Raw genomic sequence first — 14,416 nt, 5'->3', positions numbered from 1 at the left:
CTAGCTGACTAGGGCATTTCCCACAATCACCTACGAAAGATACCCCAGCACATGGTTAGTGACTCTGCAGGTTATACTCTGCCTGCTAAATTGGTACTGAAGCGAAAACCCTGGGAGTGCTCTGCTGCTAGGCTTGCTGTCTTTCCTGACCATTTGAGCTCATTAAAGGTGAGATGGCATTTTTTACAATTGTTAACCTCAGTATCCTGGTAAAATTCCCATATTGGCATGTATATGCTTCCAATCTCAATTCTTAATGTACTTTCAACCGTATGCAGTATTCTTCAGTTAGGCAGTTGTTGCTGTGAGCTGCTAAGCCACCCTATTTCTCCCCAGAGTTGGCTGCATTTGTGTGGCGGAGTAAGTGATACCTGTATATTAGTTTAGATTACAGCCTGTAAAATTTGGGATGCCTCAGAATGAAAAGTGCTAGGTAAACATAAAGATCTAAAATGCTATTGCAGCCATCCAGGGGACCCAACTGCCCTTCTACCTTCCTGTCTCCTAACATTGGACAGAATCCCCGAAATGAGAAACAAAAAAAAATGTTAGACCCCCAGAGTTCGGTGTTGAGTGGAGTGAGTTATGTTAGCAAAATAATAATTTTCTATAAACTCAGTTTCATGACTGTGGATTCACAATGCAAAGAAATTACACCACGGCCCTGACTCTGAGAGGTGCTGAGTGCCTCCTGCTGGAATGGGAATACTCTCAGCTCCTCCTGAACACAGAGGGAGATGGGGCTACTCAGAACTTTGCAAGGTCAGAGACCTTATGAGGAATTTTTTCATCTGAGTGTATAGACATCTGTATTGTGCTCATCACCATGGTGTCTGAAACCTGGTTTGGGTGATACAGGGCCAAATGTAAGTCTGGAATGAGGAGTGCAATAATTGAGAGGTGCAACATGGATGTATAGGTCTGTACAGTGTTGTTGTTCGGATCTACATTTATGGATTTTATTTGAATAAGGATTTTTAAAAAATACATGGAAATAGAAGTCTTGGTTAATTTGGGGCCGCCCATTGCTAATATTCTAGGTGCAGTGAAAGCAGAAAACATCTGTATTTTGGTTTTCAAGTTTATAAATGTGAAAAACAGAATCCCGAAGTGGATTGGCAGCCTACTTGATGGTGTCATTTCAGTTTCTGAAGCAGGAAGGATATTAGACAGGATTTGTAGAAGTGTTGTAAATAAAGCCCCGGGGGCATTCCCCACCATGGGGGAATTTCATTTCTAAAATAGAGACGTAATTAAAATCTACGCATTTGGTTGGTGCTGGAGCAGAGCAAAGGATGGAAAATCTTGTCTAGGAAGCAGTGGAAGCAACAGAGGGCAAATGTGGGTGGAGGCAGAATGTATTTTAAAAAGGCATTGCCAGAAAGCTCTTGTGCTGCCAAAATCTACCCGCTCCTCTGTAAACTGAGAAAAGGAAAGGAAAAACCCTGCAAGCACGAAAGTAATGTGAAAAATGCGGCTAGATAGCAGTGGCATTTAGAAGTTGCTATGTTTTGTTCTCTGTGGGATGGGTGTGAAGGCATCTGCTAGGGATTAGCAGGATTCACTCGGACGCAAGTGATTAAGGGGTTTGGAACAAAGACATCTCATTACACGATGTTTCAGACCTTATTTGTGGTTTTAAAAAAAGCCCAACAAAACCGATGAACTCCCCCACCCCAGATATTTGGCATCCCTCCAGCGTGGAACGCCCTCGCTGCTTCGATCTGCGGAACCACCACCCAGCCTCATTTAACCCGCCCACCCCAAAAACTCACCTCTTCCATTATGCGCGTGATCAGTGAGTTTTAAGAGTCACCATCTTCCTGAATTTTAACAGCATGTTTGTAATGCTGTAACATTAATCCCTTCCCCATCTCTGATTGATATATATCTTCTGTTGCCCATTACCATATTATCTGAGCCCCAACCTTCTGTTCATCACCCTCCCTTGCCCCCCACTGATTATGTTGCATGTGTGTCACATCATCGAGAAGGGATGTCGTCATCCCATAATCCCATTTTTCACACTGAAGATACACTGCAGCAGACCAGGAATCTTTGTGCCACTGAAGGATCCACATCTCCTAGGCAATCTTCTGGCTGGCGGTGCTGGTCTTACAGGCAGGGTCCACCAGCAGCACAGCAAAAAGCATCCAGAATTCACCTGAGGACGAGCAGGGCTGAAAACCATTAAGTATTATGTCATGTAAGCATAGAACCATGCAAGGTCGCACAACTTGTTCATTTATTTCCCCCCTTCCCCCCCCCCAGTGTGCTGACCTTTGTAAGAAAAAGTAAATATTGTGACCATAACAGAATCTCAATTTATCTTTCAATGTTTTTTGTCCTAGAGTAAAGAAATTGGTCTACAGATGCATGAAGAACTCTTGAAGGTCACCAATGAGCTATACACAGTAAGTAATGTGTTCTTCCTTCTCTTCTTTAAGCTGTGTAGTGAGGATTCCCTTATTCACGAACAGAGTCAATGTCATTGGTTATGTACAGTGTGAAACACAATTACTTTTGGAGGCTCTCTCCATCCCTGTTACAGTTACTGCCTTTTTAGGTTTTTTGTAGTTGTTGGAAATATTTGGTTTTTAATTGCGTTTGACTAGGGCAGAGAAAAACTTACCAGCTGTCCTAGTCCTACAGTGGAGAGCTTTTAAAAGCCATGGATTTAAGACCATATTATAGATTACATGATCTGATTCTTGCAGTTAACTGGAGTGGAGGCCCCTCAGGCTGCTTTGGGTTAGATGCAGTATGATCTTTACCCGTTGCTGTAACATTCACACCTGCTGGGGCTTTCCTGATGCTGCCTTTACTCCTGTTTTCTGTAGTCACTTTTAGATGTCACCAGTGACTCCAATTTGAGCCAGGTTCTGATGGCTCAGTGGAGTCACTCTGAATTGGCACTGTTTAAGTGACATTGTATCCGGCTCTTCTGTGAGTTCTGCTGCCTGCCCATGTCACAGAGTTGATGATGGCTTAATCTGGCCTTCAGCAGGTAAATTTGTTATCACTTTTCTCCTGTAAGTGCTGTTCTTTCTGATTTAATTCAACAGTGGCAGTTTCCTCACAGATTTCATCTTCCTAGTTCTAAATGAAACAATGACCCTGTTACCTGAGCCACTCCTCCCAACGTAGGCTTTCATGAGAGAGGCAGTAAAAGTCCTTGTATTGCTCCTGATCCTTGGCCATCAGGAGTTGGTTTTTCATTTCTGTTTGGGTTTAAGGATTGGTGATGTATTCTAGGAAGCAATATAACATCCATCTTACCTAGGAAAAGTCAGGCAATCTAGTTGAGCCCCTCAACCCTATCCATTCCCTGGACATAAATTGCTCCATAGCAGGTTTATTCCTACCAACAAGATGGATAATCATGTTGTACCGTCACGCTGATAAACTGGCCTAAACAATAGACCATTAACTTTTTTCTTTGAAATTTCTGCTAAAATCCTTAACTAAGAATAGCTAGTTTCTTTATTTAACAGGCTCGTTTCCGCACAGGCTGCTGTAGGATTGAATTGCTCTGTGGGTTACTATGTGGGTGGGTGATCAGGGCCAGATTTGGGAGTGAGTTGATGTCTGGATATCAAAGGTCTCTTAGTGACAGTAGGATATTAAGATTAATTTCAGAAACAATGTGATAGATTTAAGATGAGGGTGGAGAAAAAATTTGGATCAATCTATTCACAGATTGGATAAAGGATCCAGATATAGGATAAAAACACCAAATAAAGGACATAGCACCGTGAATTCAGTCTAAGTCTCAAAAGTCTGTTGGGGTCTGAAATGAATGCAACTCTGTAAGAAAAATGTGGAGTAAAATCCTGGCCCCATAATCAATGGCAAAATTTTCAGTGTCTTCAGTGAGATTTCACCCATGATGCTTTTCTGTTCCCACATTCTGACCTGGGTGTGCTTAAATGAATAAAAAGGCAGAAATCTATGGAGAAGGAGAACCACGTTACTTTGAGTTGATCTACCTATGACAGCCAACTATTTGTGTTAGCCTGTTAGAAATGCGTGGCCTGGAAGTGGCATGCTCTTTCCAGAAATTACAATGAAACGGGTTCAAGAACTGAGCTTTACTAGGCAGCCTGTTGTCATAAGAGATCATCCGAAATGCACAGAGTACAAATCATATTACCTTGGTTAGGCAACTGGCTTGTGTCATCCCTTGGGTGATCGTTTAAAATGTTGTGGCATATTTTGCTTGTAGGATGACCCAGCGTGGCAGTGTTGCTCTGTGACTTGCCACCATACCCATGATTGAAGTGGTGTTCTCAGACCTTGGCAATGTCTTGTAATGAATCGAGGAACTGCACATATAATTAAACAATATTCGACAGCAAAATCACTGTGTAGAATTGGGGATAAAATTTGGAACCATTGGCTCCAAAATCAGTCTTCTCCCTCTTATGCTAATGAAGGTCTGTCTTAGTTGGCAGTAATAGTAAGTCATTTATCCTCTCTGTTGGCCAGCCACTGGGTGTTAACATTATCACACACGCTGACCTAGCACATTGCATGCTGTGCAGGGCTATATCAGCGTTACAGTATTGCATTTCTTTACTGGAATAATGTTCATCAAGTGGACTGATTTCCCTGCATGTTTTTCAGCTATGCATGATAAAAGAGGAAGCTGTGAGCGTCCCATGCTTTCTTGTGCCCTGGCTAGGACCCCGATGGGGATTGTGTGAGGAGAACTGTATACAGCATGTGGCAACTTTTGCACTGTTTAACTTGCCTCTCAGGGCTTTGCTACCCACAAGCCAGAGCCAAAATAACTAAATCTGTTTTAATTCACACCTTTCGTTCTTTTGATGTAAACCTGTGTGTATCGACTCTTAGGGTACGTGTGCCCTAGAGATGGAAGGTGTCCGTTCTAGCTTGAGAAGACATACCCATGCTAGCTCTCCAAGTTACCATGCTAAAAATAGAAGTGTAGCTGTGGTGGCCCGAGTGCTGGGAGGGATAGCTGCCTAGCGTACAATCCCATCTGAGGTCGTAGGTATGTACTCAGGGCAGCTAGCCCCTCCCCACAGTGACTCTCATTCTGGTTTTAGTGCAGTAGCTCAATCAAAGCTAGTGAAGGTAGGTCTCCCCAAGCTGGAGTGTACGTGTCCCGGCTGTACTACAGACAAACCCTTATTTTGGAATGAGGGCCCTATTCATTTAAGTAAGTCCGTAAAAATAAAAAAAAATGACATAAGTTGCATCAAAATTTCATGCTGAAATAAGAGCATCCACACACAGTCTTGCACCAAAGTAATTAAGGTGTGAATTAAAATGGATTTTGTTGTTTTACTTCCAATATATGTGTAGATAAGCCCTCAGAATTTGGGCACAAGTTGACGCAAGAGTCATGCGTGAAGATATGGTATCTTCACTCACCACTTGTTCCCTTTGTTGTATGCGTTCATGTTTAAAGGAACGTCAGCCAAAATTTTGGTCAACATAGATAGCCGCAAAGTGAAGTTTCAATTTGTATAATAGAGCTAATGTTTTCCAGAGGCGCAATGTAATTACTTGTTTTGCATGTGACAATGTTTGTTTCACGTAATACACAAATGAGCATTCAGTTAGAATCAGTGTACTGAAAATTGCCAAAGCATCATGATGTATAATTAACCTGGGGAATTCACTGTTGCAAGATGATATTGAAAAAAACGTAATTTTAAAAAATGATTGCATTCTTGATATGAATTAGAATAACATCTAGAGCTGTATTAAATGAGTGAAAAATTATACGAGCCATCAACCCTTGTACTTCAGATTGAAGCTGGTTGCCATTTGCAGTCGGAAATGTCCTCCTGCAATTCTGTGCAGTGCAGGTGGTTATTCCTTCCTCTGTAGCATTTGGCTTTGGCTGTTTTCAGACAGGATACTGGCCTGCATGGACTTCTTTGGTCTATTCCAGCAGGACAGTTCATATGTTCTTAAAATAACAATAGGATAATAACACCAGTTTAGAGTGGGACCGAGATAAGGTCCAGCCTAGATTAGAGGTATGTCCCCTATTGGGCCTGATGCTGCACCTTTGACCTCAGTAACAGTTGTGTTATTGACTCCACTGGGAGCAGGATTTTGGCCTTTGGCCCTCATTCAGCAGAGCACTTAAGCCCATGCTTAACTCCATCTTTGTTCAGCGAAGTGCTTAGCATATGTTTAAGTGCTTTGCTGAATCTGAGCCTTAATGAGGAACTATTTAGAAGCATAAAGCACTCTAGCTAAAGGCAGCAAGCAGCACCATTTATGACTAGTAATTTTGACTGTGGCCTTTATCTAGAACATGATATTAATATTGCAAAATGCAACTTGTGTCGTTAAATAACTAATGAACATGACAACATATTTTTCCTCCTTCCATTGTAGCTAATTAACTTGTTTGCAAAAAGATCCCAGGGACACAGCTGTGGCAGCTTTTCTTTATGACACAATAGCTTAAGACAGGGACAACGTGACTTTGTTCCAAGTGCTGTCCAGAAGGCGTGAGAGGATTGCAGATTGGAGAGTAGATTGCTATAGGTAGACATTCTCCAGAATTAAGAGCGCACTTAAAATAAATAGTTGTTCCTTTCAACTTGGGAATTTTAAAGACCAGTTCGTTCCTAGCTGTATTAAGTGGCATCAGATGAGAGATAATGAGGGCTGTGGTCTGTACAGCAGACTTTCCAAGGCAGTGGTGTCAGTGACACAAACTTCATCAGTTTGGAAAGAATAAATGATATAAAATGATTCTTTTGTGCAGTCTTGAAGATTTTCAGAGGCGGTGCAAACTGGACAAGGAACATTCATTTGAAAAGCACTGTACTGGACTCTCCCAGCAATCGTTTGTATTCTTGCTGCTCATGAGTGGGAGATGATATGCAAATCGGAATAAGCAGAGCGGATCCTGCAGTGAAGCTCCAGTCCTGTAGCCCCTGTTCTCCTCCAATCCTGTATGCGCATCAGGCTCAAGTGAGAGTAAAACATGGTGGGGAAGGAAGACCTTTAAGCAAAATAATTATAATTAGCAAACATGACTGTGAAAAGGGTGTAAACCTACTCCCATCGCAGCCTAGTCACTTATGTTCTATGAAGCTCTGTGATAAGGTATTTTTCTTTTTAAATCAGTCTTTCTTGCACAACAAATGTGAGGCCTGAACTAAAGCCCATTCAAGTCCATAGAGTCTAGCTGACCACAGCGGTCTTTGGCTCAGGCCCATGGTAGGTACAGAAACTCAAACACAGGTGACAAATAGTCGTGCTGAAAGTTGCTGTTTGGGCACAGCAGTATCCAGGTCCAATGAACACTTCACAACCTGGGACAAAAACCTAATTATATTTAAAATACTGACTGGGCCGGGGTTCCACTGTCAGACCTTCTTGTGACACTAGCACAATGCAGTTGTGCATGTTTGGGTCTCTGGAAATGCCTGGGAGCCCTCTCTTGTTATAGCTAGATATTGCCAAAATGCAGCCTTTTCCTCTGTGTTTTCAACAAAAAGAAGCAGGGTTGGGGCAGGGTAGCAGAGGAGGGGTTATATGAAAGCCCAGCAAGTCTTTCTTCCCCATTGGTGTATGTAGCATAGGAGGTGTCTGGTTGGTTTGTTTTCTGTGATTTTCTTTAGGAAAACTGCAGTTGCAAACACATATGGAAAGTTATGGGCTTTGTGAAATAACACAGGACAGGGCAGAAATGGGACTCAAACCTCCACTTACTCTTCTTTCCATTCTTCTTAAATTATAAATCGGAGATGGCATGTTTCTGGGGGACTTTGATAAGGCATTTGAAGCTCATTTAGAGGCTATGTTTATGCTTGGCTGGGAAAAAGATCTTATGTTTCAGCCGAACCTCTTCCAAGCAAAACACTAGGTTCTTTTTGACAGCCACAGCTGTGGAAAATGCTGTGTGTTTTCTTCACAGGGGCTTGTGCAAACTTCCTTTTTATTCTGCTTTTGCTTTCTGTGGATGCACACTCCTTGCAATTCACTGTTTTGCCCCCGCCATCCTCCCCGTCAACAATGGTTTCTTGTAGCTTCCATCCAAAAATGTAACTTGGCCCAGCTTTGTTCAAAACTCAGGCAGATCTCAGTCAGCAGCGTACCTGACTCAGGTAGTGGGTTTGTTACAGGCAAACTGGGACTTGCCCAAGGTCACACAGCGAGTCAGTGACAGAGCTAGGAATTGAGTGCAGAGGTGAAATGCTGACCTTACTGACAGTGGGAGTTCTCCTGACTCCCAGGCCTGGGGCTGAATCCCAGGACCATCGTTTTCCCCCAAAACATATTAAACAGTTTTATTCCTCTGCTGACAACTCAGCTGACATTTAAAAGGAAGCTTTTGCCCATGTTAAAACTCAGTTCAGAGGACATCATTTTGATTGAACTATATTTGCTTTTAATTGAGTCGGGAGGATCTGTTTGCCAGCAGGTATTGATTATTACTTGACTTGTCTCTTGTTCAGACAAAAGCTGTTTGTCCCCCCAAACCCCTCCAGGTACCCGTCTTTCTGTCCTTGTAAAAGATTGTTATCCTTTGACATTCTAGAATTGTATTGCAAAGAGTTGGTGTTATCTTGGATGGGGAATATAAAAGTGGCATTGGTTTGGAGAAAAGGCTCATTTAAAGAGGTGTCTATAGCCATTATGGAGAACAGTGGAAATATTAATGAAAGCTGATTTATTTTGTTTGTAATAATTACGTTGGGCCAAATTGCCACTTACGTGGTTTATTGCTGTCTATGGGGCAGGAAGATTCTGAGAGCATAGATTCATGGAACCTGATTGTTCTGTCTGGCCAGGCTGCAAGGGAAGGGAAGGCCATAAGTAGGGCCCTACTAAATTCACGGTCATGAAAAATGCGTCTCAGACCATGGTGGGGGAGGGATAGCTCAGTGGTTTGAGCATTGGCCTGCTAAACCCAGGGTTGTGAGTTCAATCCTTGAGGGGGCTGCTTAGGGATCTGGGGCAAAATCAGTACTTGGTCCTGCTAGTGAAGGCAGGGGGCTGGACTCAATGACCTTTCAAGGTCCCTTTTAGTTCTAGGAGATAGGATATCTCCATTAATTTATTTATAAATCTGGTCTCCCCACTGCTCTCCAGCTTCCCAGCTCTGAAGGCAGCGCCACCACCAGCAGCAGCGCAGAAATAAGGGTAGCAGTACCACAACTCCCCCTACAGTAACTTTGCGACCCACCTCCCCCCCCAACTCCTCTTTGGGTCAGGATCCCTGCAATTACAACACCGTGAAATTTCAGATTTAAATAGCAGAAATCATGAAATTTATGAGTTTTAAAATCCTCTGGCTGTGAAATTGACTAAAATTGACTGTGAATTTGGTAGGGCCCTAGCTATAAGGTGATATAGTTGTACTACCTCCTGGCTTGCCTCCAATGGTCCCCATGTAATGGCAAGTATTGTTGCCCCAAGTTCCCATTGGTTGGGGTCGGATGTTGCATATTGCTATGGGGGAACCAGTGTGAGGTAAGAGACCATCACTAGTTTGCTGTAAGGATCCTCACAGGGTTCTTGTGGGATGGAGACAATGCCATGGGGTAGTTGTCACCTCCCTACCTCTCCACACCTCCAGAGCCTGAGCCTCGTGGAGCACCTCTATAGGAACTTCAGCCATATTGCATGGGAAGGGAGGCCCATTCTTTGACACTCCACCTACCCTGATCTATAGCCTCCATTTAGTTGCTAGTGTGTTATGGAGCAGTAAAATATGCCCTGTTATGGGTTTGTGCAGTTAGGAAGCTAGAACAGTACATTGCCAATGAAAAGCAAATGCTGTGTTTACTCTGCAGTCTCACAGAAGTGTGCTGGTAGGGAGTGTCAAAAGCAAAGCCCAAAGCCATGGCAGATCTCAAAGGCCAGAAAGATTAAATCTAGCACGTGACCTTTAGGGTTTGGTTTGGATTCCAGCAGCCATCTGAATAGCCAGTTATATAACAAGGTGTGCTTTAGGCCAAAGCTGTCCCTCCACTCCATTTTTAGCCAGGGATATGGGGTTATTGCTCTCTGGAAAATCAATGGCTCAGAAAGAAAGTCCTTGTAAGTTTATTTTCTTTAACATTGCCTAAAGGGTGGAGGATATGGGTGGGGATAAACTGTCTGTGCTAATCTGCAGGACTATCAGGCTGTAGTTCAGTATCCCCCAACGATTCCTCTTTCCATCCCCATCCCCGAGTCAGACAATATAAAGGGCTCTCTAATCACAGACAAGGGCTGGCGAGTTACATTCAGTCGTTTTCTCCCTCCTTGGGCTTCTCTCTCTCTCTACTTCCTTGTTGAAAGGATGGTAAAAAAAAAAAATGCTTAGCACAAGAAATGTAGTAGATCAACTTGAGCAGTGTGGGCCATTTCCTAAGCTGGAGTAAATCGGCGTGGCTCCGTTGATGTCAGTGGCGCTACATTAATTTACATCAGCTGAGGATCTGGCCCTATGTTCATGTGGGCTGATTAAAGGCACGGAGAGCTAAAGTACTGCTCAGCCTGACAAGAACCGCAGGGAAACACTGGGATAAATGCCCAGAAACGGGGACACCATCAAAAAGCAGAAATTAGTGCGGGATCAAAGACCTAGATTTCAAAGTGCCTAGTGATTTTAGGTGCCCAACTTGAGATGCCTTTAAAGGGACCTGATTTTCTGAAAACCAGGCCCTCTGTGTCCAAACTCTGCACCCCAAGTCACTAGTAAAAATTGTGGCCAGCATCTTTGCCGCGAAGAGAATTTCCTCTGAGGTAGATATCCCGGGCAACGTCCAGACCTCATTGGAGTCAATGATAGTCTTGCCATTGACTTCAGGGGGGGCTAGGATTTCAAACCTTGAGTCCTACTGCTTTATGGAAAGCTTAACAGGGGGAAAGGGAGAGAATGCAGGGACTGGGCGGGAGAGCGGTGAATGTGGCTGTGAAGTGAGGGCCACGCCTGGTCATGAGGGGGTGGCTGAGAGGCAGCCAGCTCTCTGCTTACAGAGTCAGAGAAAAAAGGAGCTGGCCTGCAAAAACGCAACCCTTGTATTCGTGTTACAGAGCCCCTTGCTGGCTCCTTACCTTACAGGAAAAGTCCGGTAGAATGTAATTGAAAATGAAAAGTTTCTTTTAACCAGCCTGTAGAATTTAACACAGAATGATCTTCCAGCGGCGGTTCACAAACTCCTCAACACAAATCCATCCCCTTGTCGCCTCCATTCCTTCCGATCCAGCCTCTCTCCAGTGCACCTGATTTACTAAGGGTCCCCCTTACTTTTAGACTTACATGTGCCTAGTCCTTGCAGACTGGTGTACTCTGGCTGCCTACCAACTACGGGTGTGAAGATGCTGAGTCAAGGGGAAGCTTAATTCATGTTAATGGTGGGAATGTTTCCCCATGGCACATGTGATCCTGCTAGGTGCTGAATGCTTTTCTGAGAGCAGCTGAGCCCCTCAGGTTATGTCTACACTGCATCTGGGAGTGAGCCTGCCAGCCTGGGTCCAGAGACTCGCATTAGTGCACTAAAAATAGTAATGTAGACATTGCAGCTCAGAGTGGAGCTCAGGCGCTCAAGTCGGGGGTGGGGTGGGTCTGGGCCTGGGCCTGAGAGCCCAAACTGCAGCATCAAAGCAATGTCTACACAGCTATTTTTAGTGCACCAGCGTGAGCCCCATTAGCACAAGTCTGTGGACCCAGGCTGGGAGGCTGGCTCCCAGATGCAGTGTTGATGTACCCCAAGTTCCACTGAAGCCAATGGGATGTGAGGTTTCGCACCTCCCAGAGTTGAGCCCTTGGCATTCCTTTCTCTGATAGTTTGGTTGCAGCCTATATTTTATTGCCAAGATCATACTGTAATGCTGGTGCTTTGTAGGCGGAGAGCTTTGCTGGCATGTCTTCAGTTTGGAGGGTTTGGTGTGGTTGCAGCATTGGGCTTGAGGTGCAGAAAGGGAGAGGTGTCAGGATCGTTGCCTTTGCACCTGGGGGCTGTGGCCTGCTCTCCATCCTTGTGTTAGGAGGTGCTCAGAGCTCCTTTAAGTCCCATTTTAAAACCTTACTTCTCAAAGCCGTCAGCATGGCAGAATGAGTTCGGTCTTTGTATCTAGTGTTCTGTTAGCTGCTTGTTCACTCTGGTAAATGTCATCATCTGTGCATGGGTCCCTGAGAGGTCAGATTGGTTCTGAATAACGCCCTTTGAGGAGGGCTTGAGAAAAATCCTTAAACCTTTAGAAAGTGGCATCAGCGTGGGTCTGTTTGTCCGTGTGTCTCCCCTGCACTCTGGGGCTGGCAGGGGCTCCTCGCTCCTGTTCCACCTAGGGAGCTGCTCACTCAAAAGCAGGTGAGGAGAAAGGGGATTGCTCCATAGCCCTGCCCCCAGGGGAGCAACGTAAAGGCTGGGGCAAAGCACACACCCGCCTGTAAAGGAAGAGATTGTGCTGGCGTGAGGCACAGTCTTCCCCAGCGCTGCTCCTGGGCCCGTGTAGTTCCACACTGCGCCCTACGCAGGGCAGTGGCATAAAAGCCAGGCCCTTCATGATTAGCCATATTTCACAGCCCCATTGACAGCAGCATCCGGACCATGAATATGTAATTCTGCTCTGCAGAGGCAAATCCAGCATCTCTGGCCTTGTCAAGGCAATGTGAAATAAAACATCTGGGTCCTGGAGCGAGCTGATGAAAGGGGACAATGCGACTGAAGGCATAAAGAGAGAGGAGTAGATGGGTTTTTCTTGCCAACACTATTAAAATGATCCCACTGTGCCCTCTGATCTTTCATGTTTAAAAATGTGATTGTCGAAGTGAAACAGCTGTAGATGTTTTCCTTGGGACACACAACACCACACAACTCGAGCCACTCTAGTTCCTAGTGGGATGGGCATCCATGTTGTCAAATCCACCATTGCATTTGATGCCAGATAAGGCACCAATTGGAATGGGCATTGGAGATCAAATTCTGTTTCACTCTGATGCAGCACCCCTCCAAGTTAAAGATGAGGCACATTGGCAGGGTGGTGGAGGGTTGAGCTTGCCTCTGCCCAAGCTGCACCTGTTTCTATGGCTAGAGAATTTGAGCCTGGTTCTCAGTTACTCAGTTCCTGCACTTGGGAAGAGGAGGGTTGGGGCCAAGGTGGTATCAAGCTACCTTTGTGCTCCCTGTATCCTGGGGCCATGCAAGGGCCTGCCTGCCTGCAGCTCAGAGCTGCTGTAAGCTATGTCCTGTTTCCCTGTGGCTCTGAATAGCAGAGAAGCTGGAGTACAGTGCCCTCTGGCCATGCTCTAATGCTGGGGGATAGGGGCAGGGATGGTGCAGAGTTACGCCAGCTCTGTCCTGGCTGTGGAGATGTTCTGTTTAAGGGTTCGTCTCAATGGCTGACCCCAGCCCCCTTTAAGGGGTGGTATCAAACAGCCGTAGCATAACTGAGAATCCGGCCAATGGTCTCTAGGGCTCTCCAGCCTGCACCGTGCACAAGCACTAACACTAAGTGTAGGAGACTCATTACTGTCTGTCTCTTCAGGTGATGAAAACCTACCACATGTACCACGCGGAAAGCATCAGCGCTGAGAGCAAGCTGAAGGAAGCAGAGAAGCAGGAGGAAAAGCAGTTCAACAAGTCTGGGGACATCAGTGTCAACCTGCTGCGGCACGAGGACAGGCCTCAACGCCGGAGCTCCGTCAAGAAGATTGAGAAGATGAAGGAGAAGGTAGGTGGGAGGAATAATGAGCCTCCCGCATGGCTGACTGCTTGGCTGCTGATGGACGCAGTGGTGGATGCCACCTACATGTGCACTGGGCTAGGTGTGCAGACAAAAATCTCCCTGTGGCAAAGGTTTTGGCTCTAGCATTCATCTAGCATTCTCGTGCAACCCTTTCTGCAGCCTTTGAAGAGATCCGGGAGGAAGTCTCCTGCTAGTTCAATGCTTGTGTATAGTTCAGCGAAGAGCAGTCTGGGGATGCTATAAAAAGTCTCTTTATTGCTTGTTAGTAATGGAGATGTGCCAAAGTCAGTAGGCAGCAAGGGTTTGATTCAAAGTCAGGCTGCGACCTTTTAGCAGAAAACGGGGCCTGGGGAACATCATGCAGCACACATCCACAGAGAGGATGAAATACGTAGTTAGGGTCTGATGTGGCCAACCATTAAATATTGCACAGTGCCTCAGCATGGAGGGAGAGTTGAAAAGGGCAGTTGAAAGGGCCTCCAAAAAGCAATGGCTTTGAAAACAAACACAACAAAAGAGGCTGAGGCAGCCAGCATAAACTAGAGCAAATGAAATGCTTATACAGGAGCTAGTCAAACTGTGGCCAGTGGGTCCAACTGATATTTTAATCACACGCAATCTAGGATCTGAGAGATTTTGCCGACTGCTGAGGGAGGGAGCATAGCAGTAAATCTAGACTGCCACGGTAATGCTCTGTCAAGTGGATAGAGAGGACACTGTGCAGGGGAGGGTTATG

General features: G+C 45.1%; 1 protein-coding gene across 3 annotated transcripts in view; it reads left to right on the top strand.

The window, feature by feature from the left end:
- SRGAP3 (SLIT-ROBO Rho GTPase activating protein 3) overlaps nucleotides 1-14,416 on the top strand; it is a 218,620-nt gene that overhangs the window by 144,038 nt on the left and 60,166 nt on the right. For all 3 annotated transcript variants that reach the window (XR_004646405.1, XM_034775363.1, XM_034775362.1), the window contains exons 4-5: nucleotides 2,352-2,414; nucleotides 13,480-13,665. Coding sequence is in view for 2 of the 3 variants with exons in the window: in XM_034775363.1 (XP_034631254.1) it covers nucleotides 2,352-2,414; nucleotides 13,480-13,665 (249 nt within the window). In the remaining variant the exon portion in view is untranslated. The remainder of the gene's footprint in view (nucleotides 1-2,351; nucleotides 2,415-13,479; nucleotides 13,666-14,416) is intronic.

The sequence above is a fragment of the Trachemys scripta genome, chromosome 7 (assembly GCF_013100865.1).
Source record: "Trachemys scripta elegans isolate TJP31775 chromosome 7, CAS_Tse_1.0, whole genome shotgun sequence".
In the NCBI taxonomy this organism is placed as follows: domain Eukaryota; kingdom Metazoa; phylum Chordata; order Testudines; family Emydidae; genus Trachemys; species Trachemys scripta.
The sequence above is the reverse complement of the archived record's forward strand: the minus strand, read 5'-3'. Positions and strand labels throughout refer to the sequence as shown.